Genomic DNA, 26,098 nt, shown 5'->3' with positions numbered 1-26,098 from the left:
TACTGTGCGACTTCCACCCAAAAAATTCCGTTCACGTGGAAAAGGTTGACTAGAAACTCCGCTCTTTTTCATCATTATCTATAACGTACACAGAATAATGTACTGTAGTAGAATAAATATTGAAAACTGAACGCAGAAATTAAATTTTAAAACGATATGAATTACTAATTACTAACTACTGAATTGAACAACTTGAGCTAAATGCAACGGCCAATATCAATGAATAAATGCCAATTAAGTACTAAAACTAAAGTACGAAAAAAGGAACATACGAATTTAGATACAAACTCTATGAAGAACTTACGAAGTAAAACAGTACGATTGAACGTTAATAATAGTTAATACAATGATTGATTGATTTAATACAGTATAGGTACGTCAAACGTCTTAATTACGTTATTGAAATATAAGTAATAAATATGTAAATAAATTGAGTTTTGTGCAATAGCCATAGCGCAACGAGACAACATCTGTTTACCAGCCTATAAGTAGGCGTGGTCAAATTTCTGATAGCAAAACCTCGCAATTACATGTTATAAAACATAATCGATTAAGACGATAACGTTGTAATTTAGTTAAGAAATATTTTAATATTTTTAATCAGCGATTAAAAAAATTAACGTATTTTTGGGGACGCGAAAATTATTTATGTTGCACGACGCCTATGTTTTTGGGCAGTGGGAAAAAACCTTAGAATAAGCACTGATCTGCTGTTACTCAAAAAAACTTGTTATAAATGAAGAAAAGTGGCCTTTTAACCCAATTTTAAAAAGTTCTGTTAAGTACCACATCTTCATGTTTTTTTTTTCATGTGTCTTTTTCATGTGTCTTTTCGCTAAAACCTGGTCAACCCAGGGTACGAAGGTTTCAAATAAAATGAGGTCATCTAGAGTGTTTCGACTTTGACTTAAAATTCTATTAATTTAAAAATAATGTGAAAGCCTATTATGAACAATTTTAACAAATATTTTACATAATGTGTTTGTTAATCCTATTAGCCGATATAAATAAAATCAAACGATTGAATAATTTTTGTTTGATAAAATTATTTTAAATAAAACGCAATTCATAAAAATTTACTCACAAGATGTAAAAATGTTTTAAAATGAATAATTGCTTTCTATTGACGTTATTTTCAAACAGAAAAGTTTCCCAAAAGTTATGAGCAACGACGTAAAAGATCTTGTGAACAGAGTTTTAGTAATTGACGTATCAAAAAGACTGGGATGCATGAAAAATGGCGCAATCGATGTTAAAAAACATAAATGGTTTTCAAATATGAATTGGTATGGCCTATATCATAAAAAGGTTATATTTGATTGACGTGCAGGAAAAAAGATTTGGGCGAATAGAAATATTGCATTGTTAATTTTAACTGAACAAGTTCAATGTACGTTTGAATTCATTAGGTTAAATCGGAACAAGCTAATGTAAAACTTTATCTTAATAAGCTTTTTTTTACAATTTTTTTTTATTTTCTATTATTATTCACTAAAAATTAGCACCTATTTTTCTTTATAATATATTTATAATATCCAGGATAAGCTAACAATCATAATAATTAACTAATCATTTGCACGACAGTCAGTGGCGGATGCAGAGAGGGAGAGTGCGGAAATCTCTTTTAGGTTAAGTCATAAAAGAAAAAATCTCTGTAAAACACTTTTTCGTCATAGTATAATAATTTTCAAATAAAATAGTGACGAATTTAGTGAGAGATAACGGGGATTCATTCCTACACTCAAATCAACAAAAAACATTTTTTGCAACCTTCAGTATCATGAGGTATTTTATAAACTTAAAAATATTTCCGACTTTTAATTATATCACATTTTGGCAAGAAATATTTACGACGTAATCATCGGAGAGTCCCCCTGATGTGTAAAAAATCCGATTCGTTCGTCTATGCAATTGCGGATCTAGGGGGGGGGGCGATAGGGCAGATCCTAGTTGTGAGCAGTTTTTTAATTAAATTCAGAAAAAGGACTGTCTTTTGTGTAAAAATCAACCAAAAAATGCACGTGATGAACAAAAAAAGGTCGTCAGCCACACTATCACAAATCTTGGCCCCCCGTAAAAATTTTGAAATTTTGGCCCCTAATGAAAATTTAAACATTTTCATATTTTTGGCCTTCTGTCAAAGTTGTCTAGATCCGCCACTGCATCCATGTAAAGTAGTTTTCTCAATTTACCATTTCAACGTTTATTCAGTACGAAAAAACCATTGAAACTACGAAACTATGATTACGAGCAAGTATGGTAAATAATTTGGCACTGATGTACATTCACAAAAACATAAACCTGGTTTCAGATAATTTTTAAAAATATTTCTTTATGCAAAACCCGCAAGATTAATCTTAATTTGATTGTGCTGGTTCTATATCTTTTTTATACAAACCTTATTAATAACATTTAAACAAGTACTCTTGTTATTTTGAAAATAGTTTAAGCAGCATGAAAATATTTTCTTTTAGCAAGCTTATTAATAAATTTTTGCGGCCCACAATAACATCTGATAATACAGTATAAAAAATTATGCTGTTTGTAATAATTTAAAAATGTGTTATAAAAAAAAAGTTGTTTTCAAGAGAACCACTACGCCACTGTCATCTCTCACAGTAAAATTTTGGATCAGTCACTGTCGTTGACAGTATATTTTTAGTTTTTAAAATAACTTTTTGTTTTCCTACATTTTTAAAGTTTAATACATTAAATGTTTTGAAAAGATTTTTATGAAGTTAAAAATTAAATTGAAGTAATTATTATTAATTGATTAATTAATTAATTATTATTAGTAATAATTAATTATTTTAAAGTATTGAATTATTTCCACCCAGATAGAGGCACCTTACAAACCGTCACATGTTAATCACGTCAGCTCTTTAACAAAATCAGAAAGACACAAAATTGTGCATATGAAATTTTAAAATGATTTATAACTAATTTTAACGTTAAATTTTAATTTTTTTTTGTTTATTGAAATGATGAGAACTGCTTGTCGTTAAAACTAAAACCAGAAAATCACACAGCCGAAAAAAAACATTGAAAAACAATGAAACTCTTTTTATCTGTCAGACAACAACTGTCTCTTAATCTGTTCAAAAAATATTTAAAGCTGCATTCGTTTTAACAAGCATTTGAGTGCTCCAGACGCTATACGTAGGGCACTGTATTAAATGACACATTTTTTTTATTATTATAACATAAACGTGATTTTAATTGAATAGTTTGGGTATAGTTTGCAGTTTAGACAATGCCGACCGTTGATGTAGTTTTAACCAAAGCGGAAATTTCAAGTTAAATGCTGATGAAATGGCAACCAATATATGCCCATTCGTCACATGTTTGCTTAGACCCGGAACCACATGAATATTTGTGATCTGTAGCCGCATCACATCTAATCTAGAGAGCTTGAACGATACCATCAGAGAACAAAACATCTCAAGCTGTAGAAATTTTTTAACCAAGCCTAATCTTTTGAGTTGCATGAAATAAGCAGTACATGTTGTTTTCATGTGAGGTTGTTTTCAAACAAAAAAAAAATAATTTTTTTAGTTTCCGGTATCAGCATGTCACCAAGAACCACCAGAGGCAAACTCTTCAAAATATCCAGCGATTACATAAAATCAAAGCAAATTAATTTTGTCTTAAATAGTAAATATTTCTACATATGACCTCTTTCACAAACTTTACTCTTCTTCAATTCACCTACAGACCTGGTTTTTCCACTGAATCAGCTCTTCTCCATTTATACAATTTTCTGGTCAATACCTGTGCACATAGTGTGGTTTTAGATGAAATACAACCACAAAAGTGATTTGGACTAAACATTCTTGTTGTTGGACCCTGAACATAAAAATTTAGTACCGATATAACAGTTTCGGAAAAGATGAAAATTGTATTTGCATTTAAATACTTTTTGTTTTCCATACATGTTTTTGAGTTACCGATGCATCGGCTACCAAAACATACACATAAAATGCGTACAAACATTCCAACATACTTTTGAGACTGTATTTAATGAGTGCTTAATAAATGATCTGTAATAACAGCTTAATAACAGCTTTGAATAATACATATATGATATATGTATACGTGCATGCACGGTTATTATTAAAAAAATGTCAAATAAATAAATAATCGTACATCGGGAAATTGACGAAACATTATCCAGACATTGAAAAACTATTGCAAATTATTAATTAATCGAAAAACTATTGGAGCATTGAAAAACTATCGTGAAATAATTGAGTACCGATGATCGGGATAAGTACTATAAATTTAATTCTCGATCTTGATATTTGTAAAATTGACGATGTCCATTTGTTCGAAATTTTTTCGTTCATCTATTCGGAAAAGCCCATTTCTAACATGCACATTGGGGTAGCTAAATATTTATGTTTAGATAACGATTGGTAGTTTTGCTGTACTTTGCTCTGTAAATAAAATATTATTTTAAAAGGTTAAAAAAGGGCTAAAGGTCTGCAACACACTAGTTTCAGAAAAATCAACAACACGCAACAAACATCGTACACGAATACATACTAAACGCCGCATCACACGAAGTATGTGATAGACGGGGATCTTTTTGTCATACAATCGAATCGAACACTGCACGCACTTGAAAAAAGCACAAGGCCACCTTAACCACTACGCCATCGAGCCGCAAAAATTACTTCATTTTAGTTTTTTTTAATTTAAGTTAATGAGACTGCTATTAACACGACATTCATTTTTAATAAGACGTTACAGCTAGTTTTCTAATAATCAGAAATATTGAAATCGCAACATTTACATTGATGACGTGTTAAATCGTCTTTGTTTGACCAAAAAAGATAATTTTAAATTGTTATTGGCACCATTCCATAATAAGGTAAGTTAAAAACATGTTGCTCAAATGAAGAAATTAATGTATAATATAAATGTTTGATATATTGCAATAAAGTTCAGAACAATGAATTGTTATTTTTGAATTTAATTATAAACAATTTTGTTGCAAGTAAATAATATTTTGGCATCAGAAATAAATAGGATTTATTGATTATTTGTGTATTTGTTTCAAACACACACAAAAACACCGCACACACACACAGATACACACACACACACACACACACACATATATATATATATATATATATATGTGTGTGTGTGTATATTTTATTTTTATTTATATATATATATTAATGAAAATCACAGCATGTTCGGCGTTAGTTAACTTCCAATTGAACTTTTCGATTTTTTTAATGGTTGATCGTAAATCTATTTCAAGTTTCTTTAGTTCAAAACCAGAATCTTTGTTTGTTTTATGCATGATAGAACAGAAAAGCTTTTTTCGGTATTCCTATACCATCTTTGGTGTTCAAATTGATATGTAATGGTTGTGCCCAGATGATCAAATATTTTTATACTGTGTTTATTTATTGGTTTCTTGTTTATCCAAAGTGAGTATTTAGTTTTACCATCTTTCGACATCGTAAAATATAACACTTTTATGTGTTTACATTATCGATAAATATAACACTTTACGTGTTTTCGTTATCGATGATTCCTCTGTTTCTAAATTTATTGGTGGGAAGAATTCCAATTGTCCGTTGTTGAATATTTATTATCGGATGTCTTTGTTCTATGAGTATTGATTCGGCTAGTGGTAAATTATAATGGTTGTTATTGTAATGTAAGATTTCAACATTGTGGTCCAGGATTTGTCTAGTAATTTTAGTTTTGTGTCTCTATTTTATGTTATTCTTTATAGCGCCAGTTTGTATGTGCACCGTGAGTCTTCTCGATAACTTAGTCGACTTAGAACCAAAGAACGTCATTTTTTGTGATGAAAAACAACTGCACTAGTAAACCAGAATCGATAATCGATCAAAGCCATCTAATATATTTGTACAAATGTAATAGCAGTGAGTGTGGGCACCATAATTCTGAATATATTGGTATGACGAACCTCTGCTCCAACTTCTTAGTCCTTCTACACATGTTCTGCATACAACGTGAGGTGCCCATGGTTTATCTTGATCACTGAATTTTATTTTAAAATATGCATGATAAATTTTTTTCAAAAATCCATTGATGGACTGTCTTTGCTTTGCTTTTATCTTTCACAAATATAACAAAATGAATTTGGAGAACTAAAACGACATCATCTGGAACTCGACCTAGTAGCCATGTTAAATCAAATAAATTAAAATGAATAGAAATTTTAATACTAAATAATGAATTTAGTTTAATTAAATGGACAGGCCTAGATTTTGATGATATAAGTACTTTCATATACATATGTGTATCCCTGTGTAATACAACATTGTCCATGTGAGTAATGAATAGATACAACGTTATCTGGACGTTATCTGGATTGTGTAATGTATTTCAGTTATATGATGTTTTAAACCATTTTTTTGGAATTATGAAATTAAGTGTTAGAAAAAAATGGATTACATAATTGAAATCAGTACACTGAAATCTATTAGAAACAAGTTTCATTTTTAAAACATCTGATATCATGCATACCAGTGAATTAATGCAGTAATTTATGAAATCTTCCGAATTTCTAGCGTTGAATAGTTTTTTATTACGTTTCTCAATATTTCTAACAAAACCCTAACCAAATTCAGGTCGTCATTATTTATTTTATTAAAGTTAGAATAATATACAGTTTTCCAATTCATTCTTGAGTGTATAGGATTTATTTCGATTTTTCAATTATCTTCAGCACTTTGCAGTTTTTATACACAGTATTGTATGAATTCTACCGAATTGTTGGCATTAATTAATTTGAAGTTTGTTTTCTCAATTTTCCATACAAAAGTTTCCTGGAAATTGTTCAATTTATTAGAAATAGAATTATTCAAGTTCATCATGAAAATTTAATAAAATCATCTTCAGTGCAGATTTGGTTTATTTAGTTTGTTTAAACAAAACCAAGTTAGTTCTTTAGCAAAGTGAGTTACTTAGTTGGTGTCGTATTATTCATCATTGTTGTTGTCATTTCCTTGTCCTTTATTGTTATTGAAGTTAGTATTAAGGGAGTTGGTAATGATGTAATCATTCTTTATTGGATTATTTAGGGTTTATTGATATCTATTAGAACAGCTTCTGCAGGTTTTAGATGTATTGTGTTGGTGTTTTTATAAATTATTTTTGTGTTGTCAAGAATTTGCTGGGTTATTGGAGTTGCATGTGTTGATTGTAAGTGAGATTTGATGGCTTCTCTTTATATATGCATTGTGAGACGTCTTGATATTGAAGTGGTCGTAACACCAATATATGAATGTTGTTGACGCGCACAGTCGTCAATAGGGCATTTAAATTCAAATATTATATGATGACGCTTCAAAGTAAGACCACCTTTAGGAGTTTGTACAAACTATTAAATAGAAATTTAAAGCGGCGGTTTTAGGGGGCCGGCGGAGGCACTGGCTGCCCGTTGTGATCGTCATTTGTGTTAAAAGTTAGTAAAAGTCGTTATTTTACCGAAAAATTATCTCTTGAATTGTAATTTGAAAGAATAATTGACATTATAATAATATTTATTATATTAATATTTATTACTAGTTATTTTAAGTAAATTACTTAAATTGAAAGAATAATTGACATTATAAGCCCATTACAAACAAAGTTGGCCCCCTCCGTAAGCACAGAATACTTTTTAAAAACAAATTGTGAAATTTTTCCCTCCTCGGTAACCAAGTTTTTTTGAAAATTGCTTCCCCGGTCATCCATTTTTTTTTAATCTTCCCAGGTCAAGTTTTATTTGAAAGTTTTCTCCCCTGGTCATCAACTTTTTTTTCGGCACCAACTATTCTGCGAAATTCTTCGCCTCCGATCGTCTAATATTTTAAAAATCTTGGCCCCTACCTCGGCAAAGTTGTCTAAATCCGCCACTGTATCGAAGTTTATTAAAGACAATTGAAGACTCTAATTTACAACATAATCCATTCTGTAACTATCATTGAGGCAGATGAAAATTTTCTAAGGAGCTTGAACAGTCATTGAAAGTTATTTATATAACAAACATATTTGTTTAAAAATATATTAATAGTAAAAGTAAATTTTAACATGTATGAATTCAAATTTATTTCTGCGTACGTCCTCTGTACACTTCGCTTTCCCCATCGCCATCATAAGCTGAATAGTCTTCACCTTTGTTTCTTTCTCTCGTTAAATTCTACAAAATGTATATAAAATCAAATTTTCAATGCAATGTTACTGACGGTTATTCAAACGATATTAAACTTTCTGCAAAAATCAAATTTTACAAATCAACTCCTTAAAACTTGAAATATTATTTTTATTTATGTTGAAATTTTTTTAATGGGTCATAACTTAAACTTGAAGATACTAAAAAATAAATAGTATTTGATTTAAATTAATTGAAAATTATTGCATTATCACACATTAAAAAACGTTTTTATGGCCAGCGCAACATTCTATAACTGTCCTTATCCCTTCAGTCATTCAACGATCAATTTTACCAAAAATTCTTTGTCGGGCCAAATCTAGTTACCAATAATTTTGTGTTAATGTAGTTACAGAGTAAAATTTCAACGCTTCTCTTACCCTCAACTGTGTTACACATATGTTCATTGTATTGATTTGAGGTTCCATATCAAACAAACAAACGAAATTGAAAAAAAATCATTCAACTCAAGTCATGGAATCGGAGCAAAACTATTGAAATGGTGCTAAGTATTTTTTAACACAGAAAGCAAACAGTAGTAATGAAAGATTATGTGTCCACCTGTATAGGGTCAGTGCTAGAAGCGTTGCTGTTTGTTATATATCTGAATGACCAAATAATGTCAAATTTTTTTCTAAACTATATGCAGATCACAAAATATTATTAAATTACGTTTACAAAATGATTTTGATAAACAAGAGTTCATTGAGGACAAAGTTTCTCGAACGATGCAATGAAGAAGAACGTAGCAAAGTATCTCAAACTGAACGAACATCTGACAGCTATGTTGCAAACATACAACAACTTTCTACATACAAACATAAAACTATGTCTACAAACAATTGTACTCTTCAATAAAGTAACTGATTAATAATATAAGATCAGACAACATATTTGATTATGTATAAGGAAATTTCAAAAAAAGTTTACTTATAATTTCAATGCTAGATTCAAAATCACATGAAACAATAAGTTTGAATCAAAATCAAACATTATATAAATTTTAATCCAAAATGGCTACAGCCATGGGCGTCGCCAGGGGATGGTTTTCAGAGTTTAACCCCCCGAATGAAAAAAATATTTAATAATTTGATCTGTTTTATGTTTGGTTTTCGCCATTTTAAAAAAATAGTTGAAATTTTTTCAACATTTCTATTTTTAAATTGAAATTCCAAAAAATTTAAAATTTCTTTATTGTACTTTTTGCGACATATTGACAATTTTATAATTTCAATATAATAATAAAAATGTAAGACATGTTCATGATTGAAATTAATGAGTTTCAACGTTTCAACGTCGCTGACGTTCACGGCAATCAATCAATTAGTTTTTAAAGCGCTATTTCCGCGATGCTCAGCAGCGCTCCTCAATGAATTTTGCAAAAAGATGAGTCTTGAAATCCGCTCTGAACTTCGTAAGTGATAGGGAAGTAGTCAGAAAAGGAGGTAGAAAGCTCCAGAAAAAAGGGTCAGAAAAAGCAAATGCAGATTTAGCAAAAGAATGTCTAACATAAGTCAAGAAGAAGTGACAACAAGAAGACGATTGTAAATCAATTAATAAAAGAATTAATTTAGATTGAGATTTATACATAAACGTGCAAATATTAAAAATGATTCTATAATTTTTAGGTAGCTATGGAAATATAGGAGAAAAGAAAGGGGTACGAGCAACTAGACAAACAGCAGAGTTAAAAGCTTTACCTAAAAGATAGAGTGTAGAATGAGAAAGACCATAGTAGAGCGAGTTAAACAACAAATCCTAGATAAAACTTAAGAAGAAACAAGAATCGTCAAGAAAAGGCTGAAGTTTTTTATTCTATAACACTATTAATCTGAGAAAAAAAGAGACATGCTAGAATCAAAGATAAAGCCCAGACAAAGAAACTTGTGAGAAACATCAATAGTTTTAAAATTAGGTATGATAATGGAAAAAATAGTAATAGAGCATTTAAATGTATTAAAATAAATTAGTTCAAATTTAGAAGGATTAAGTTCAAGACACACAGTCAAACCAAGCGATGATTGAAGAAATACATAGAGATAATTATGAAGAATACTACTGAGGTAAAAAGTATAAATATAAGAATTATCAGCATATACTTGACTAGTGAAGGAAAAATTATTATCAATAATAATACGAGGTAGTTTAGAAGTATAGAGTATGAATAAAAGAGAGCCAAGGATAGAACCCTGAGTACCCCAAAAGTAAAAGTATAGGAGTAAAAAGTAGAATTATTAAGGACAATAGAAGAAAAACGACTACAGAGATAAGAAGAAAGCCAAGGTCACTAATATTAAAAAAATGGACTAGCAGCCTCAAGAGAATAGTATGATCAACAGTATCAAAAGCAGAGGAAAGTCAAGAGTAAGAAAAAGAGTAAGATTAATATTATCACTAAAGAGAAAGATATCATTATGAAGTTTCAGTACTGTGAGCAGGTCTGAAACCAGATCGAGATAGAGGTAGCAAGGGGTTAGAATTTAAATAAAATGATAATTGATTATAAAATACTTTTTCTATTATATTAGAAATAAAAATAATATTACTAACAGGTCAATAATTAGATAAAGAAGAAGGATCTAAAATGAGTTTTTAAGAATAGTAATAACAATAGAATTCTTATAAGAAGCAGGAAATTTAGAGATGGAGAGATATAAAGTAATTAATTTGAGAATGATAGGATAAAATATTGAAAAAATTCTTCAAGTAAATTAGAAGGAAGTAGATCTAGAAAACAGGTTGTAGGTGACATAGAATTAATAATTTTAGTAAGTTTTAGAAAACTTATGAGCGTAAAGTAAATACAGAAAAAGATTCAGTATTAAGTTTAGTAAAATTATGAGGAGTAGAATGAGAATTAGATGTTCTTAAAGAATTAATTTTATTTATAGAAAAGTCATGATACTGGTAGAAATGGTTACAGTAACATCTGGCGCACTCAAAGCCAAAGCTTACCACTAATAATAAAATTAATAATGGTAATAATAATAGTGTAGAAGGATGTTATTTTCAAATGCATGTGTATGTGTTTATAGGCGTATGCATGTGTGTACATTCTAATGGTACAATTTGAATGTGTGCCTTATGAAGTAAATATGCTAACTCAGGACTGGAGAGATGAAGTTCGATTTTATTTTTGCAATAGAAGCCAGTTCAATTTTCGTAAAAGCATAAGATTTCTTGTTTCTTTATATAATCTCGAAAGTGTTGCATTGTGGACAACTTCCGGAAGAACAAATTTGTGGTACGTCCCATATTTTTAAACCAATTTAATTCAGTTATGTCTAACTTCGTTTAATTATTTTTTGTTTGTTTGTAGCTCATTCAATTCAATTGTTTTTATATATGTAACAGGGTTGTGTACGAGAGGTATGGCTGAGCTTTGTGCGATAAAAGTTTGTAACCAAGTTTGTAATAACTCTCTAATTTAAATTTTGGCAACTTTACCGGTGTTGAACTGTCACAAAAAAACATTCTCTAACCTACAAATTAAGTTGTATGTTACATCTAATTTAATTTTATAATAAAAAATAATAGTTTTTAGTATGTTTACATATATATTTTGATAGTATTTTTTCAATTTTAATTTTTGCTGCTATATTTATACATTTATCAGAGTTTGAACATTGTAAAAAAATATTGTTTTTGAACCCCCCAAAACAAAACCCTGGCTACGCCTATGGTTACAATAGTAAAATTTTTAACGTCATTATTGAAATTATAAATCGATTTCAAACTCAACCAGTAAGTAAATGTAATTAAAATTTTTAAATTATTCAACCTTACTGTTTGATAATTTTTTGAACAAAAGCCTGTCAAAGATTGAACAATTGTTTGAATCCCACTTACACTCATGTATGAAAAGAATGTATATTTTCTACAATTTCATGAAAAAATTATCATGCATCAACAATTCATTAAAATTAGTAAAAAAAACTTACATCCCGCCTGTGTGACGGTAAATTATATACGTTATCTGTTATAAGGACATCCCTTCTTGTATCAAATGTTGAATCGCAGCTTGAATCATAATCATCCAAATTGAAATTATAAACATCTTTTGACTGGAACAAAGTTTTGGGTAACTGAGGAACAGCATTTTTTATTAATCTATTCGTTTGTGCTTTTTTTTTTAAATAATCTTTCTTTTTGGCATTCATTAAACTTTGCATTTTCAGATAACCTTCAGTAAATTTATCTTCCTTTGTAAAAGGCCATGCAATTGAGCTTTTATCTAATAATTTAAAATTGTTAGTTGGATTGTTGATGAGAGAATCTCGAGGATAAACGTGTCCTGTGCTGTGATAGCGTTTCATTGTAACCTCATTAATAGAATTAGTTGTTGAAGGATAATTCATTGATCCTGGTCTGTTGCTGTTTAAATTTTGAAAATCAGCATCATAGTCATAATTAATTATGTCATTTAATCTTGAATAAGATTTATTTTTCTTTAAATACTTTTCACTAGAATAATTGTGTATCTTTGGGAGTTTGATGTTATCTCTATTTTGGCCTAACATAAATCTTTCTGTTGCTGGTGTTGAGGCTGTTGATTCCATGGTTCTCACAGGTACAGGTATTTTGGAATGTCGGTTCATCTTTAAGTTTTATTTCAAGTTTCATTACCAACATTCAAACCAATATTTTATAATGTTTTATAAGAAGTGATATATATTAAATTTAATTAATTTTAATTTTATTCAACTCTGTAACACATATAAATTAACTATTACAGTATTATTTGCTTAAACTTGTAAATAATAATATTGATTAATTAATATTAAAATAATGAAAATACTTTTTGCTAGTATTTATTTTCCCATTAGATTAGATGAAACGTTTGTAATATTATAATTTTATATTATCAAATTATAATTATTACATTATGATTATTGAAAAATATAAACATAAAAATTACAAATATTAGTTAAATTATTGAAAATTAATAAATTTATATATTTTATTTATTTTATAATATAAAAATATAAAATAAATAATTATAATTGATATTAAAATTTATTTATCAATTATTAATAATATATCATTAAATTAAATAGTAAAAATAAATAGGAAAAGAGCAAACCATGTTTTCAAAAAATAACGAAAAACAAACTTTTATTTTTACATGTTTATATTGTTATCAAATTAAATAATTTGTCGGTAGAATTATTAGGCATCGATATTACAAACTTAGAGCTGTCGCTATGACAACACACGACCGACACAGAACCTCAGTTGAGCCAAAAACTCCAAATACAACATTGTTTTACCTGAATGAAAATAAAATAATTTGTTTACATATTTATTATAAAAATTATTCAGATACTTCAGATACATCTTATGGGTTAGTACGTTGCGACTCGTCGATATTCAATATTTTTACGAGATTTAAAACATTGCCGTATATATATTTATATGGGTATTGCGATATTGTACGCTTTCCGTTATAAACTTCACTGAAAGAAAGAGCACATTTATTAAACCATTTCAAGGGGTGAACCAGGAGCGTCTACAGAAGGGAGAAGAGGCAATTCACAATTGCCTCAATTTAAAGCTAAGGAGGGAATTTGTTCCCCATTTATCAGTTTGATATCATTAGAAAATACGCTGATTCAACATGGAAAACTGTATGCGATGAGTAGGAATCATTCGCAACAGCATACGGTACCGCTCCGAATTGAAACTTGAATTTTGCCGTGTTATAAAGAAAATGTTTGATGAGCATTGCAGTGACGAATTTTTAGTTGGTTTTAATGAAAGGAAAAATAAATGTTTTGGATGAAGTGAATCAACAAATGAAAAGTAGATTTGAAAAGCAAAATTATTTTTTTTAAAAGAAATTTTTTGTTATTGACTCCCAAAACACTTTTAAGCAGCCGATGCGTAAAAGGTAACAAAATAAAAACTGCTTGTAAACAGTATGTTGTCAACTGTGAAAATGAAAAACCGGCAAATGATTTTAAAAAGGCATGCGGATTGCTAAGCAGTGATGAAAAGGCTGAAACTTTTTCTGTGGGTTATGGCCATGACTCTGGTATGGAAATATTTTTATTTGACAATATAGCATATAAAGAAGCTCAAATGAATGCTGCTACTTTGAACGATTGCAGTTATATAAATCCACTCAAACTTCTTCATTCATCAGTTATCTGGTTACAGCAATTTGTTGATGTATTACAAAATATTTGCTTTTCTTGCTCTATCAAGTACCTCTGCAGAAAAAAGGCTTTGAGAAAGCTCAAAATTACTAAAAATTGCCTACGGTTCACCATGGCGGATGATTATTTATCTGCGTTGATGACAATCGCAGCAGATAAAGATCTGCTTCAAACATTTACGATGATAATAATAATAACAATTTATATAGCGCTAATGCAAGCAAATAAAAAAAATGTTCTTTGCAAAAAAATAGATACAATATGTAGTAGTAGAATTAGTAGTAGTAAAAGTAGTAGTAGTAGTAATAGTAGTAGTAGAAGTAGTAGTTGTAGCAGCAGCAGCAGTAATGCTGTTATAGAGGTTATCCAGAAAGCATGCTGTCAGGCATGCTATTACAGCTGATTCGTTGATTGATTGTTTTTCATCCAACAATCATTGCCTGCTTTAAATTTGTTCATTGATTTTGCCTCAACAAGTTCATTTGGTAATGAGTTCCGAAAATTTGTGACTCTATTGAATAAGTAATTCTCTTTGGCTCTATGTCATGTTAACTCTTCAAAATATGTTATAGATTTATAAAAATGTTCGTATGATAAGTATAAAGAATAAAAACTATCATCAATAACATAATTCAGTTTAAAAAATGAGCAATAAAAATGAAACTATAACTGGCTACAGCAGCGAATTGTAAAAATGGGTTTTCAGTTTTTTTTTAAAGTGGTTAATGAAGTGCGGGTTCTTTTATGATGAGGCAGTGTGTTCCAAATTGATGATGACGAATGATGAAATGCACGAATGATTGCTACTCTTCATCCATCACAGCATACATTTCACAATATCTTTCCTTCCCAACATTCCAAACAAACAAATATTCACGAAGTTCAAGCCATTCAAATTAAAACTAGCAATCAAGATTTGACAATTATTAATAACTACATACCTCCCTAAAGCAGTTGCCCAAACAACTAATTGGCTTCAATCAAACATTTAATAAATGTACTTAATGGCGACTTCAACGCACACAACCCATTCTGGCACTTAACTATTCAGGAGAAAAGAAGCAGGGAAATTGCACAAGAAATAGACAACTTATCATATGGTACACTAAATACCAACCAAATTACCCAAAAATAATCAATAATCCCCTAACATCCCCACAGCCAGGGATTTAATTATTCTTTTAATCGAATGGACAACAAAAATAAAACTCAAATCAGACCATTTGCCTATTCATATATCAATAGAATTTGAATATCAATACACCAAAGCTTCACGTAAAACTTTTATAAATATCAACAAAGCAAATTGGCAGAAATACAATACTGAAACAGAAATAAAATTTGCATCTACCATCAAACCACAATCCCCAATCAAAGCAGAAAAAAATTCTTGTAAAATAATACACAAAACTTGTAAACACAAATACTAATTGGCGAAAGAGTATTTACCAAACTTGGACTCAACAAAAAAATCATTTATGTCATCAACCTAAGGCAAACAAATCCAAGCTCAGATAATATAAAAACAATTGGAAACCTAATCGAGCAACTAACCAAAAAAGAGAATGAAAAACAAAATGGCATGAATTTTTATTCCACTTCAATAACAAAGTTAATTCTAAAAAACTCTGGCAAACAATAAAGAACATAAATGGTAAACCAAAACAATCACCCAACGTAGCAATCAACTTCAACAACAAACCAATAATCAGACCATAGCTAACAAATTAAACAAACAATTTGCAAGCTTCATCTAACACACAACTAGCAAAACCAACAGATCGTCAAATTAAAATACTATGTCATTATCACATCCCAGAGATAGAATCATCAACATGCTAGACAACTAAATACATTTGGTAAACTTACAGTATTTTATCTGAAACACTTAGGAAAAAACGGAATTAATTATCTTGCATACATTTTCAATCAATCTTTAAAAACAAGTCAAATGCAACTTATCTACAAGACACCCACGATAATTTCAATTCTCAAACCAGGTAAAGCTGGAAACGAATTAACATCCTACCGCCCTATTGCACTACTGTCTCCAGCAGTTACAATTTTAGAAAAATGTCTATTAACCATCATCAGCAAGAACAAAATGAATAAAAATTCTTAAAACATCAATATAATACACTTAGGCTTACATAAAATCAAAATTAAAAGTTCAAAAATTCAGCACCCAAGTAAGGTGTACAGATACTAAATAAGTTCCACGAACAATTCGATAACAAGCATTAATTGAACCAGCTTCAATATTACCGAAAAAGCCGATTTTAAATAACTTGAATTATTTAAATCATTCGATGTTTATGAGGTTTGCAAAACATTGTTGGACCACTAACTCGTAGAAATTTAAAATTTATGTCAGTTGTTGTAGTAGACCAGCAAATAACTCAGGATATGGGCAAATGAAAACAGTGGCGCAACTAGGGGGGCGGTCAAGGGTCAAGATTTTACAACGTTTTTTGTAACTATTACAAACGTACTTTTGTTGTAATTATACAGATAAATATTCTTGGTAGGTTGGGTAAGTATAGTATAGTTACTATTTTTTGATCATCTTTCATAATTTTCAAGACGCAAGTAACACTGAAAAACATACAAAATTAAAAATTATTTACACCGAAGTTTTTGAAAACCTATTCAAAACCAGAAACGTAAATATCAGCCCTATCATCAGAACTGTTTAAAAATTTCAGAAATTTTTTTTGAGGCATTATGAGCAAAAGTCTAGTGGTATTGAAAAGCAATTGCATAATGGGTGGCAAAAACAGATTGAAGAAAACCGCAGATGGTTAATACCTATTGTAAAAACAGTGAAGCATTGTGGAAAACAAGGAATTGCTTTACGTGGTCATTGCGATTCAGGACCACTTTCCACCGAAGAACCAAATGAGAACGATGGAAATTTCAGAGAATGCATATGGCTACGTTTATTAGCTGGCGATGAAAATATAAAATGACATCCGCAAACAGATTCAACTTCACAAACCTATCTAAGTTGGAAGATACAAAATGAAATTATATCAACAACTCATTATTTAATGAGGAAAAATGTCAATGCTGATGGATTCTTCTCTATGCTCTGTGATGGAACTACTAATTTTTCTATTAAAGAACAGATGATAATTATTTTAAGATTTGTTAAAGATGATTGTATTCATGAATTTTTTATTGGTTTTCAAAAAGTTCAAAATACCACAGGTGAATGCATTGCTAAAATTTTAAAGGAAACATTGAAAGAAGCAGGGATTGATATTGAAAAGAATTAGTTAAATACATTTAGCAACCACGTTAATAAAAAAATACATTGTATAAAAAAGTACTGTATCACACAACAAATGAAGGTCATACATAAACACAGTCAATTAGCACGCCCATATGTCATCACAGTGTCTTTTGCACATAGCTTATATCTCTTCAAAGACAGATGTGTTTGACCATCCATGGCCAAATCATTCCATAATTTTGAACCCCTTATTATCCAACTACGTTGGTAGGTGGAAGTTTTAAATTTGTTTAACAACAATTGACCACGTTGCCTGGTAGTTGTCTGAACCCTATCAAAAAAATTTAACTGCTCATAATCTTTATTAATAAGTATTTTATAAACAAATACCAGCAGAATAAAATTATGTAATTGTTCTATTCTAAGAATTTGATGGTTACGAAACACGTCATCAGTATGATCGCGAAAGTTAAAAAAAAATTATTCGCATAAAACGTTTTTGCATCACTAAAACTTTATTGATCCAATATTTACTGGCGGATCCCCAAAACACATTTCCACATAGCAAATGTAGATAAAATAAAGAATAATAAAGTAAGATCATTGACTTGACATTCAACCTGTCTCTCACTCTAAACAGTATCCCACCGCACGGTACAGCCTATGGACGATTATGTTGATGTGCTCATTCCATTTGTTGAATTATATCCGACAATCAAATTCACACTGGAAGAAATTAGTAATTGGAATGATGCAAATGCTCAGAACTGAATTTTGATACTGTTGATCATGCTATTCTCTTGAGACTGCTACATCTTTCTTTTAATATTAGTGATTCTTGTCTATTTTGGTTTTTTCTTATCTCTGTAATCGTTTTTCTTCTGTTGTTCTCAATAATTCTACTTCTAACTCCTCTACTCTTACTTTCCTTGGCCCTCTTCTATTTATACTCTATACCTCTGAACTACCTCGTATTATTAATAAATTTTCTTTTTCTAGTCTTTTATATGCTGATGATTCTTACATTTATACTTCTTTTCCTCCATCTAATCTCAATGGTGTTCTTCATAATCTATCTCTATGTCTTTCTTCAATTATCACTTGGTCTGACTCTATGTGTCTTAAACTTAATTCTTCTAAATTTGAATTAATTTGTTTTCATAAATCTAAACACTCTATTACTATTTCTTTTATTATCTTACCTGATTCTAAAACTCTTGATGTCTCTCACAAGTTTTGTAGTCTAGGTTTTATCTTTGATTCTATAATGTCTCTTTCTTCTCAGATTAATAGTGTCGCTAGAAGCTCTTATTTTCATCTACGTAGAATAAAAAAACTTTTGCCTTTTCTTGATGATCCTACTTTTCTCCTCCTTGTTACTTCGTTAGTCTTATCTAGAATTGATTATCGTAACTCGCTCTATTATGGTCTTCCTGATTTTATGCTTTATTCTTTAAGTAAAGCTTTTAATTCTGCTGCTCGTCTAGTTGCTCGTGCCCCTTTCTTTTCTCATATATCTCCATATCTTGTTCTTTTGCACTGGCTACCTATAATATATAGAATAATTTTTTAAATTTGCACGCTTATGTATGATTCTCAATCTAAATTATTTCCTAAGTATTTTTTAGATATATTAATTGAACCCAAACGCCCAGGTTTACGATCGTCTTTTCGTTCTCGCTTTTTCTTTACTCGTTTTAAACACTCTTTTGCCAAATCTGCTTTTGCTTTTTCTGGCCCTTTTCTCTGGAATTCTCCACCTACTTTTCTGACTACTTCTCCATCACTTACGAAGTTCAGAGCGGATCTCAAGACCCATCTGTTTTCAAAATTCATTGAGGAGCGCTGTTGAACATCGCGGAAATAGCGCTTTACAAGCTAATTGATTGATTGATTTATTGTTTGATTGATTGTTTGATTGATTGATTGAGAACAGTTTTTGGTCTCTATTAATCAATCAAAATTTGTAATATCTTTGTGTATATGTGCTCGTTTCAGTACGTCAGTTTGACTTTATTTCAAAAGCTCTTCAGAAATAGATATAGATTCTATTATTATAGATTATATAGATTATAGATATAGATTATATATTCATATAGATATTCTTCAGTATATTGAACAAGTAACTGACATGGCGCTAATTTTAAACAATTATCGACAAAATGACAATAATGACTTTCACAACATTTTTGAGAAAACTGAAAATCTACTATTGTTCGAAATAATACCTGGTCTGAAAAATTATCTTGTCTTGTTTTCGAACGAGTGCTTGTTAAATTGTGTCTTATGATGCTACATAAGTATTTTATTTGCCCCCCACCCCTGAAAATTTAGTCCAGTTGCGCGACTGAATGAAAACAACTAATATTGTTTGGTCACAATTTTAATAGCATCAAAGAAGTAAAATAAAACAGTAAAAGTATTAAAATCTATAATTAAAAAACATTTTGAAGATGCATAAAAACACATAAATATTATTAAATGTATTCAATTTTTATCAATTATTCTTTCATGTTAAAAGAGTGGTTCACCTGTCCATTTGAAGAGGCCTTAAAAAAATTATACTTTAGATATTTTAAATGAAGTTTTTACTGATGTTGCTATGCAAAATCAGTGAATTTATATTAAACCGAGTTATTAGATAAAAGATTTATTCAAAATTTATGATTTTAAAAATAATTTTACAGTTGCTACAAATTATTGCAAGTTCAAAATCACTTCAGAATAAGCAGGTGGTCCTGCGTCATTTCGAACTTGATCATAAGGGGGTAGAAACTGGAACCCTCCGTTGTTATCAGCAGCAACTGTTTTGTACGTTATCAGTTACATTTCAACAAGGTTTGCTCAGTAATAAAAATCTTCTTATTAATAAGAAAAAAACAAAAAAGCAAGATTGGCGGAACAGTTATCATTAAAAAAATTAAACTATGACTTAATAAATTTATTAATATCATTTTATATAACAACGATTAATAACATCGTTGTCGTAATGAAGTTGCAGGATCAACAACATTCTTGTCCTAATAACTGCAATTTAAAAACAATCCATGCCAATAGAAAAATCAACATACCCCTTAAAATCATTGCATTAGCTGGCGGAGGTTGCGAAACAACAGATGGCGGCAAAAGCTGGAATGATGTTTGAGAGGATGATAACAATGGAGGTGAAGGAAAAACAGATTCCTCTTCTCTGAATAAATTTGTGCCAATTGTGATAGGAAGAAGCAAAGATAAGTTGGTTGAAAACGGGATATGCAAAGTAATCTGATAGGTTGAATGTTATTACGTACATTGATGGGATTAACAAATTATTCATTATTACTTTAAATTATAAAATCTGGACACACTCAAAGAATTGCTAAAATAACCCTTTATTCAATTTTCATGCCAAAGCTATTCACGAATTCTATCGGGAAAAATATAAAATTTTGTTATCCAAAAACGTTCAAAGTTTATGGCTCTGTTTTTGTATATATAATATATTTTTTGAATTATTGGGTTGATTAGCTCTTCTGAAAAAGTAAAAAAATATTATTTGAACTGTTTAACAAACCATATTCGTGTAATGTTACAATGCAACCAAATTAAATCAACCAAAACAATGTAACATAAACTTGTTGTCGTGAAAAATATCAGGCTTTGTATACTGTAGTTAGGGTATATAAGGAGGTACGATATTAATATTACAGATGAGATGAAATTAAAGAATTGTTGTAAAAGTGTGTTTCGTCATAATTTTTTGAATTTAAGTTTTAATAGATAATCACCAAGTAACTTTTGATAGGTTTATTTAAAATTTGATAAAGAAATTATTAACAATAGTTACTTTCACAAAAGAACCTTTATGTTAACCATGTTAAGTCAAATCTTTGCGATAGTGTAAGTTAGACCTGAATTTTATTCACGTTGTTGTTCGACTGACCGTCACCAAAACTGACTTCTTTTTTAGGCATGGATTGTATTTTTTGTTATTTATTATTCAGATTTGACAAAAGCAAGATTCCTTTCAATGGACCCCCATTTTAGTTCTTCCAAATTAAACTTTGATGCCCCAAAAATACACAAAACCGCCTTGTCACACGTCCGAGTTTGTGATTATTTTAGAGTTTCACACAAGCAGATTAGCGCCCGTTAATAGCGCATGACATGATGTACTACAAGAGCTTCATCCAATAAAATAAAATATAAAATTTCCTTAAAAAGGGAATAATTTAAAGTTTTAAGTTTAAATGGCCTTAATTTTTTTCATTAGACAGTTTTGACTAAAGCAATGTATCTCACTGTTTCTGTTATTAAAACTAAAATTCATTACGTCACACAACCTCCTCATCTTAAATAATTTTTAAAATTGTTACGCATAGAAAATTGAGTTATTACCAATTTTGCACACAATAACAATCTGAGACATGAAACCGTAAGTAATTTATCGCGAAAACTTAATTTTTAAACCTGAGGGAGATCAATTTTTATCAATTTTATTATTTGTCTTTTAGAGTTCTGAAGCCAGAGTCACTGTTTAGAAAAATATGGACAGTTACAAAATAAATCTACAAAACATGTTCGACCAAATTAGTTTAAAAAAACTTTTATTTATTCCCTTACTAAAAAAATTGATAGGTTTCAACTCTGCATTTTAAGTTGTACAAATTTTCTTTTCTATTTGCAAACTTAAAGTTTTTCAATTGAAACTTCAAACTTTTAAAATTAAAAAAAAATTATTTGCCCAATCAATAGGTAACAATGGTTTGACTGTATAAACACATTAATTAGATAGATGCAAGGCCGTAGCCAGGTTTTGTATTAAGAGAGGCTGTCCGAAATTATTCAACGTAAGACTATGGAAATGTAATAAAAATAGAGTAATTTTTGAAATGTTCGTTCATTACATGAAAAAAGCTATAAAATAACTAAACGATTTCTTTATAGGAACAGTTTCTTGAAAATTTTTTAATACCTTTCACTGTTAAAAAGCTTTTTTTACTGATGATGTTGAACTGGCAGCTCAGCCATAATGAGCAGAAATGCATAAATGTAGTGAAAATGATTGGCGTTGCAACTTGCCAATCTCCCAGAAGCAGATATTGATTTTTCGTGGGTCTAAACCATTCTCCTTCTTGTTTCAAATTCAACCAAATTTGACTATTTAGATTATTTATATATTGAAACAGACTTATTTTTTCAGCCCATTAGGTTGTTACATAATGTTTATTATAATTTATGAAAACTTGTTTCACGTTTTATAAAAAAAATTTCACTTTAATTTTTAATCAACAAAAATGTATACTTTTAACGTTAACATATAAGAATATGTTATTAAAATTGATGGTAAAATGTTAAACATCAAATATAGTGTGCGTTCAATAACAAACTCGTCATTTTTTCATCTTTTAAGGATCTTTTAGCTTCACGTACTTTAAAATTTTAGCAAATTTTAAGATCTGTAATAAGAGCTGTTATCATGAGCTCTTTCAAAATCACATAACATGTTACTATAAATATTATTTTCTAAAAATAGTTAACGAATTAAATGACTTACTTGAATAAAATATTCAACTTTTATGATGGAGCAATTATTTATTGATGAACAAACGTCAGGTAATTTCAACATTGTTCCATCCCACGTCAATAAATTTTTGCCTTTAATGCGCTCGCCTTGATATTATTATTATTATTATTAATTTTATCTTTATTAAGTCTCAGAGTTATTAACAGCGAACTCGGCGCATGCAATATGTAAATAGGAGCAACTCCGAATCACACACATTGCGTGTGTTGGGCTGTGATCTCATAGCATTCAAAGAAAAGCAAGTCATTGCAGCAGCAGGACAGGCCCGGCTCCAGACATTTGGCGGACTAGGCAGAGCTACATGTATGGTGTTGACTACTCTACCCATATATGATATATGGGGTTTTTTCTAGTTTTTTTTATATACGTATTGATATAACATAATATATAATATTATTTTTGAAACTGTATTTTATCCACCAATATTTTTACCTAGTTTATTGGATAGGTTTTTACAATTTTTTTTATATATTTTCCCATATTTTAAAAATAGAATTCAATTTCATCTTTGTTTCAATTTTTTAAAATTCTATAAATATTTTTTGATGCTTATTTAAATTTTTTTGCAAAATAGGCGGCTCCTAAAATCGGCGGCCCTAGGCAGCTGCCTAGTTTGCCTAATGGAAGAACCGGGTCTGACCAGGACCAGGCGTCTTAACCATTTCACCATCTCGCCGCCTATTGAAAATGTTGACAAATGTTTGCTCTTCACTAGTCTTCAGAAGGTAAAATTATTTTATATATATAACTTAATTTCAAAATTAATTAGTTAAATAAATTCAGTATCATTTATAAACAAAACGACCTGTTAAGAGTTTGTGTTTATTGACGATTTGTTTGGATTTTCCTCTGGCAAAAAATGTTTGAATTTGATGAAGAGATACTCGAGGAGTAACAGTCCGGGCTGACTGATTATTGAAAGTCACCCAAAGCACCAATGTCCCACCTGCATTTCAATCAAACAACAAATTTAAAAATTGTTCTTCAATAATGAGTAATGCAAACCTGAACAATACCCTACCCAATCCGTTCTTGCATCGATCGAAATGATTCCTGATCTACAGAGACAACAACATAATGTTTTTTCTACTGAGTTTCTTACTTGATTCTAATTGTGTTTTTTTTATTTTAGCACACAAAGTTTATTTGAAAAGGCTTTATCTACATTCTACACTACAGTAAAACTTTGATATAATAGACTAGGTTATGACGTACACTAAGTTTTAATCAGGGTGTCGGAGTCGGGTAAAAAATATCTAGCCCAATCCCTCAAAAAATTCCGACTCCGTGTAAAAATTTCCAACCTCGACTTTGACTTCGGGTTTCGAGTCCGAAAATATTTTTTTTGCATCATAACTTTACTTAAATATCATAACTAAATGACCATGTCGGGTCGAAAAGTTTTACTGCATTAGTTCAATAAGCCGTAAACCATCAAAAATACCTGGAAAGCGGGTTGGTTAACATCTGTCGGATTAATAACTGTAAATGGAAACTCAGTTTTATAATTTTTGGACCATCTTTTCTCGACGACAACTTTTAAAGAATATTTAATACATCCATGAATTCCTTCGAAAGAGGCTGGAATATTTCTAAAAACAAATTCAATTCAAAAATAGATGTATATATAGATATATATATATACATTTTTTTTTCTTTTATCCAAATTTATTTGACCAAAAAAGTCAGGAGATCAAAAAAGTAACAAAAAAACTTGCGAAGACCACCCATGGCTAAAATCAAACAAAAAATTACAATTATAGACATTAGTAAAAAGAAAAAAAAAACAGAAAATACATTCATAAAATTAGTTAAATACATTTAGCAACCACGTTAATAAACAAATATATTGCATAAAAAAAGTAAAAAAAAAAGTACTGTATCACACAACAAAAGAAGGTCATACATAAACACAGTCAATTAGCACGCCCATATGTCATCACAGCGTTTTTTGCACATAGCTTAAATCCCTTCAAAGACAGATGTGTTTGACCATCCATGACCAAATCATTTCCTAATTTTGGACTCCTTATTATCCAGCTACGTTGGTAGGTGGAAGTTTTAAATTTGTTTAACAACAATTGACCACGTTGCCTGGTATATGTCTGAACCCTATCAAAAAAATTTAACTATTCATAGTCTTTATTAATAAGTATTTTATAAACAAATACCAGCAGAATAAAATTATGTAATTGTTCTATTCTAAGAATTTGATGGTTACAAAACACGCATAGAACGTTTTCGCATCACTAAAACTTTATTGATCCAATATTTACTGGCGGATCCCCAAAACACATTTCCATATAACAATCATGGACAAAAAACATAATAATAAAGTGAGATCATTGACTTGACATTCAACCTGTCTCTCGCTCTAAACAAAATCCCAACCGCACCGTACAGCCTATGGACGATCATGTCGATCTGCTCATTCCATTTCAGATCACTTTGTATAACGATTCCCAAAAATTTTACCGAATAAACCCGTGGAAGAGATATGCCCTGGATAATCAGCTTCAAGCCACTCAGGGGCACTTTGTTCGTTTTTATCGAGGGACCAAAGATGACATAACAAGACTTGGATATGTTCACTGTCAGCCCATTGGACAAAAACCAATCATAAATCACATTAAGCTGGTTATTCATCTCCGTGAATAAGTCCAGCAGACTCTTACCTGACAAAAAAATACTGGTATCGTCAGCAAATAACATCACAGTGCATCTATCGGATACAGAAAAGATATCGTTGACAAATATTATAAACAACAAAGGTCCCAATATGGAACCCTGAGGGGCACCTGTTAGAATCCTTAAAGGGGATGACACAACATTTTCAATAGAAACATACTGACTACGATCAGTTAAGTAAGATCTGAACCAATCAAGAACAATTTCACGAAACCCATATTTAAACAATTTTCGAAGCAAAATTTCATGGTCAATAACATCAAAAG

The 26,098-nt window shown here is 30.0% G+C and overlaps 3 protein-coding genes across 3 annotated transcripts; 1 reads left to right on the top strand and 2 right to left on the bottom strand.

The window, feature by feature from the left end:
• Positions 1 to 1,149: 1,149 nt before the first annotated feature.
• HELRODRAFT_153081 (hypothetical protein) lies at positions 1,150 to 1,311 on the top strand (the record flags this gene model as incomplete). The annotated part of the gene is made up of 1 exon (XM_009027647.1): positions 1,150 to 1,311. A coding segment is annotated over one exon (162 nt), but the record flags the coding sequence as incomplete, so codon positions are not given.
• A 10,027-nt stretch (positions 1,312 to 11,338) lies between these two features.
• HELRODRAFT_163915 (hypothetical protein) lies at positions 11,339 to 12,783 on the bottom strand (the record flags this gene model as incomplete). The annotated part of the gene is made up of 2 exons (XM_009027646.1): positions 11,339 to 11,473; positions 12,127 to 12,783. 2 exons carry the CDS (start codon positions 12,781 to 12,783, stop codon positions 11,339 to 11,341), a joined length of 792 nt encoding a protein of 263 aa, XP_009025894.1.
• Positions 12,784 to 20,779: 7,996 nt separating this feature from the next.
• HELRODRAFT_151058 (hypothetical protein) lies at positions 20,780 to 24,699 on the bottom strand (the record flags this gene model as incomplete). Its single annotated transcript, XM_009027645.1, has 5 exons — positions 20,780 to 20,842; positions 23,115 to 23,230; positions 23,947 to 24,090; positions 24,150 to 24,252; positions 24,589 to 24,699. Coding segments are annotated over 5 exons (537 nt in total), but the record flags the coding sequence as incomplete, so codon positions are not given.
• Positions 24,700 to 26,098: the final 1,399 nt, after the last annotated feature.

This window comes from Helobdella robusta, assembly GCF_000326865.2.
Source record: "Helobdella robusta unplaced genomic scaffold HELROscaffold_5, whole genome shotgun sequence".
Taxonomy (NCBI): Eukaryota; Metazoa; Annelida; class Clitellata; order Rhynchobdellida; family Glossiphoniidae; genus Helobdella; species Helobdella robusta.
This window is presented reverse-complemented; position numbering and strand designations above follow the sequence as displayed.